The 5048-nt window shown below is 34.3% G+C and overlaps 1 protein-coding gene across 8 annotated transcripts; it reads left to right on the plus strand.

The window, feature by feature from the left end:
- Positions 1-647: 647 nt before the first annotated feature.
- LOC100260896 (probable mediator of RNA polymerase II transcription subunit 26c) lies at positions 648-3328 on the plus strand. Of its 8 annotated transcripts, none has more exons than XM_059736519.1 (9): positions 650-1610; positions 1698-1766; positions 1855-1937; positions 2126-2199; positions 2294-2340; positions 2428-2461; positions 2549-2595; positions 2912-2996; positions 3084-3328. In XM_059736519.1, exons 1-9 carry the CDS (start codon positions 1242-1244, stop codon positions 3188-3190), a joined length of 915 nt encoding a protein of 304 aa, XP_059592502.1. In that variant the 5' UTR covers positions 650-1241; the 3' UTR covers positions 3191-3328. The 8 variants fall into 8 exon arrangements, with proteins under 8 accessions (XP_059592501.1, XP_019075190.1, XP_059592502.1 ...); XM_002279478.5 differs by having other exon boundaries at positions 651-1610; positions 2291-2340; XM_010651131.3 differs by having other exon boundaries at positions 653-1610; positions 2291-2340; positions 2549-2676.
- The last annotated feature ends 1720 nt before the right edge of the window (positions 3329-5048 follow it).

A 5048-nucleotide genomic window follows, 5' to 3' on the forward strand; every position in this document is an offset into this window, starting at 1 on the left:
ACATCATTTAAAATTAGTAACTCATCAATCATGGTTTAAATTTTTTAACTTTATTTTTTTTATAATGTATCAATATATTTATCCTTTATCCTTATTATTATTATTATTGTAAAAACTAAATTAGAGATATTATAAGAAAGAATATAAAAAATAATAATAATATATTCCATCACTTATTTTATATCATATTTGATTGAAATGATGTGATAATTTATCCGTAATCAGACATGAAATACGTTATTCAATTTCTTATATTATCTCATACTATATCTAACCAGCATAGATAACAAAATAGTATAGAAAAAAATAGAAAACCACTAGCATTTACAAGAAAAATAACTTTTTTTTTAAATAAAATTACCCTTCAATAAAACATTAAAACTTTTTTACATGACAAGATTGAAGTATTTTGATACATTTGAGGTTGTATTTACAATTTCAAAATACGGAAGCTACTTTTTGAAAGTGAAAAATATTTTCACTCTTTGTCCTAAGTATTTCTATATCAATTATGACATTTTTATTTGTGACATTAATGTTTCATTTCAACTTAGACCCTTTCATTCCACCATTTACACACGGCCCCCCCAAAAAATAATTAAAACAAATAAATAAATAATAAATAAAAAGGTGGGTCATGATTCTCCGTCCTTGGGATGGTCCGCCCATCCATCTCTCTAACCACAACAAACCAAATCCATGAACGAACTTGTAAATTTCTAATTTAATACCTCCTTCCTAGTTCCTACCTCTCTCCCATTCCCAATTTCTCAGTTCTAATTCGAATATTCCCACAACTCGCTCAAATTATCCCAAAAATTATAAAGAAATAAATCAGTTTCAATCCAATATCACACGTACTCATTCTTTTCCCCCAAACAAAAAAGGAAAAGAAAAAAAAAAAAGAGCTCGTGCGCCACCTCCGCGATCCAACGATCAATGTTTGAGAAGATGAAAAGTGTTATCTCTTCCTAGCATTGATCACGGTACCTGCTGTGGATGTACGTCGGAACTCGATTCCACGCCATATCTTCGTTGATTCCCATGGTTATGATTATGGATCTGGAGATGTAATTATAGATTCTGCTCACCCAAATCCACTGTAAAAGTAACCTATAAATCTTCAGATCTCCAATTTGTCTATATCTTTCCACAGGATTGAGAGGCTTTGATTTTACGCCTTCCATAATCCTGACTCCTCTCTATTCGGTCAGGATTGTGGGTTGAGGCCGCTACCAGATATGGATAGGGACGAGTTTCGATTGATTTTGAGGAACTCCGGTGTGGATGTGTGGGAGTTCATCAATACGGCGATCTCCGTTGCCTATTCCGATTATGGAGATGAACTGAGGCACCGGAGGGATGGAATCGTGGAGAGGATGTACATGTCTTCTCGCTGCGGGAGCTGTAATCTTCGTTATCAACATTCTGGATTGGATAAGGGTTGTGATGAGGAGAAAGAGGATGAAAAAGACGACGAAAAAGACAAGTCCCCGCTCACTCCGCAATCCATTAATAGAAGTGGAAGTGAAGATCGGTATGGAGGATTGCTGGATGAAGAGGAAGCCAGGATTCTTGATATAAAGGAACATCTTGAAGCTCCTGACCAGGTTTGGTAGAAATTTTTTGGTGTTTTTGTTTTTGAGTTTTCTGATCTTGATTTTGTTGTTTTCTGATCGATTTGATTTATGCATCAGCCTGATGATTCTATTGTGGATTTGTTGCAAACTCTGGCCGACATGGACATAACCTTCAAAGCTCTCAAGGTAAATTATCCATCAATTTTGTGTTTCAAGAGTTTTTCCTTTCTTATTTTTTTCTTCCTAAATTTTTATTCTGATCGGAATATTGCAGGAGACTGATATCGGAAGGCATGTGAATCGATTGCGGAAGCATCCATCTAACGATGTGCGGAGATTGGTAAAGCATCTTGTCAGGTTTGTAGAATTATACCTCAACCGATTTGGGAACGTGTGTGGACTTGTCTGTTTGGATGCTAAGAAACCGCAGGAAAGGGAAGGAAAAGGGAAAAAAATTTGGAAACTTCGCGAGCATTTTATTTCCTTTTCCGAAATGGAAAACTGGGAAAAGAAGAACTGATGATTCTGCGGGTTGTTCGTTTCAGGAAATGGAAAGATCTGGTAGATGAATGGGTGAAGTCGAATCCTGCTGGAGAGTTCACATCCTCTGCCCTAATGGGTATGATATTGTCCTCAAAATTTAATTTCTCTTATTTTTAATGTGAAATACAAATTCGTGTGTAATCGAACTGAGCTAATAATGGTGGCAGCAGAAGGAGACTCACCACCACAGAAAATTCCCCGGACTGGTCATCATCAGGTGAAAGAAACTTTTGGAGTAACTGTATTTTTCCAGTAAAGTTATCGAGAAGTACATCTTTTTAGTCTAAAGTTTTTTTCTTTCCAGGTACCTGATTTTGGGTACTCGCCAAATCCACAGAGTGAGTAGCGAATCAGATCCCAAGTTGATTTTGATTGCCTTTTTTTTTTTTTTCTTTTATGTTAATTTGTTTTTCAATGGATTGCAGATGGAAGTTCTGGGTCGGACAAAAACAATGCAGAACCAGAACCAAAGGTGAAGGCAATTCCTAGGAAAGAAGTTCCTACTAGGCCAGCTCAATCAGCCCCTGTGTCTTCTTCCTTTCCTCCTCCAAATGTACCCTTATCATACCTTCAAATAAAAGTCAATTATTCTGTTTGATTGTTGAGAAAATGTAGGTAGAAAGAGAAGAAAACAAAAACCTTCACTGAAATAAAAGCTAGCTCATTACAGCTTTTTGGCTTGGTGAAGAAAGGTTTCATTCTTCTCTGTTTAGCTTTCTCAGCAACCAAACAAAGTAGAAAGAATTTTGATTCGTGGTTTGAGTCATTCAATTTGGGATATTGTGCAGAAACAGAGGGACACCGCAATTGATCCTGACAAATTCGCTTCAGCAAGAAAGCGGCTTCACGAGAACTACCAAGAAGCTCAAAATGGTTTGATTTTGTCTTCAAAGCTCTGGATTCATAATGTCTTATTGCTGGTGTTGGAGCTTATGGTTTGCGTTGGTTTGTTTGTTGAAGCCAAAAAGCAAAGAACAATTCAAGTGATGGACATTCACGATATTCCGAAACCAAAGAATACCTTCTTTGCCAAGCCCAAGGTGGGTTCTCAGGGGAGGCACCGGTGATTGATGATTGGTGATTGGTGAAAGGTGTAAAGTCTCAAACAGGAGACACACGACGCCCATATTTTTAACACCAGAAAACTGAGACTCATCCATGCTGTTACCTTAATTTTTCTAAATATTTAAACTTTTCTTATCTAACTTTCATTGCTGAGTAACTCAAAAGTTTAAAATCCAAAACAAATTTTTGGGAATACAGAGTTTTGAGGTTCTCATTTCATGCATTGGGTTTTATGAAAATGGCACCATTTTGAGACTGGGTGTGATAAGTTAGTACTAGGATCTTATAAGAGGTGCTATACGGCCAATCATGAGGATGATGCATAGCTGAGCTACTGAAATTTTGCTTGGGAGTTTTACTGGTAGAAGTTCAATAATTCCCTTCTGGAAAAAATCTGGTTTTCAAAATGCCTTTTTTTAAAAAAAAAAAAAAAAACCAGAAAGAAATACTACCCTTCTAAATTTGTTTTGAGTACATCATTTCTTTTTCTTTCTTTGTTTTTTCTTTTTATTTTTTCTTTTTTATTTTTTTTGGAGAAAATGCCACTCATCCAGCTTTCTTTTTAGTACATGTTTTTAAAAATAATTAAATTTTAGATATAATAGATGTACAAGGGTGTTAGTTCTAAAATATGTATGAATTTGTTTTTATTGTTTTAAAATATTTAAAATTAAGATAGTGAATTTTTTTTAATATCTTAATTTTTTTAAAGTATTTATCCTTTTAAGGCAAGTTTCAAAAGAGAGAATCAAAGACAAGTTTTCATCTCTATTTTATACTCCAACAAAAAATTGCTCTATGAGTTATGATTGGGCGGCGCCGCCGGGGGGTGGTGTCGTTGGGTTGGTGGTGGGGGCGCGCCTCGTGTTTCCTTGTCTTCTAATTCAAAGATGAATGTGAAATTAATTTCAGAATTTTTTTTTATAATAAATTCATTTGGTCACCATTAAAATTTTAAAAATAAGAAATACTAGACCAGGAAGATGACTTTTAACAATGAATTAAACGGTTTGACGATCGAAAGCAATTTTTGAAAGCATTTTTTTTTTTGATAAAATTTAAAAAATGTTTTTAAAAAGTTCAAAAAAATATTTATAACATTTCATAGAAGGTACTTAATAAGTGATTCTTAAAAAAAATAATAATAATAACTTATAAAAATAATAATTTAATTAAAAATATTCTGGAACATAAGTTAAAATAAAAACGTTACAAATTGCAAACAGTGTTGAAAATTGAAAGAATCATTTTCAAAGCTTTATCCTGTCTCAGTATTTTTATTAATTCCAAGCTCTTCCAAACTTCATCATTTTTTTTCTAAATAAATTAAAAACTTAAAAAAAAAAAAAAAAAAAAAAAAATCACAATTATTTGTGCAGTGACCAAAATACTGGTCATCATTCACACCAAGGCTGAACCTTCGGCCACTATGCCAACCTTTGTTTTAAGTCAAAATGATCATCTGCATCGAGATCTGCCCCCTCTTCTTTGAATCCTACAACCACCAAAAACTAATAAACACAAGATCATGGGTCCAAATCTCCCCTTATGAAGATTAATTTGGAATTGGGTTAAATGTGCATATGATGTTGTCTATTTCTGTTTCTAATTTGTTATTGTTTGCCACGTGGATAAAAAATTTCTTGTATATATGTGAATCTTCCCTGCTCTAGTGAGTCAGCTGAGCAAACCTTATTCCTCCATTTCTCTTTTCTCCTCCTTACTCTGATTCTTTATTCTCCTCTTTAAACCTGGTATCAAGGCCACTTTGAGCTCCCTTCAATCCCCCTCCAATGGCTTTTCAACCTGCGGCTTTAGGCAACATCAATCTTCAACCAAACAACCCAAATCAACTGATTC

This window comes from Vitis vinifera, chromosome 4 (assembly GCF_030704535.1).
Source record: "Vitis vinifera cultivar Pinot Noir 40024 chromosome 4, ASM3070453v1".
Classification (NCBI taxonomy): Eukaryota; Viridiplantae; Streptophyta; class Magnoliopsida; order Vitales; family Vitaceae; genus Vitis; species Vitis vinifera.

Excerpts from the sequence above, each read along its gene's own strand:
- LOC100260896 (XM_019219643.2), top strand. The coding sequence starts at position 1,242 with ATGGATAGGGACGAGTTTCGATTGATTTTGAGGAACTCCGGTGTGGAT. Across the intron at positions 1,611-1,697 it reads ATCTTGAAGCTCCTGACCAG|CCTGATGATTCTATTGTGGA; the intron begins GTTTGGTAGAAA and ends TTTATGCATCAG. Across the intron at positions 1,938-2,125 it reads TTGGTAAAGCATCTTGTCAG|GAAATGGAAAGATCTGGTAG; the intron begins GTTTGTAGAATT and ends TGTTCGTTTCAG.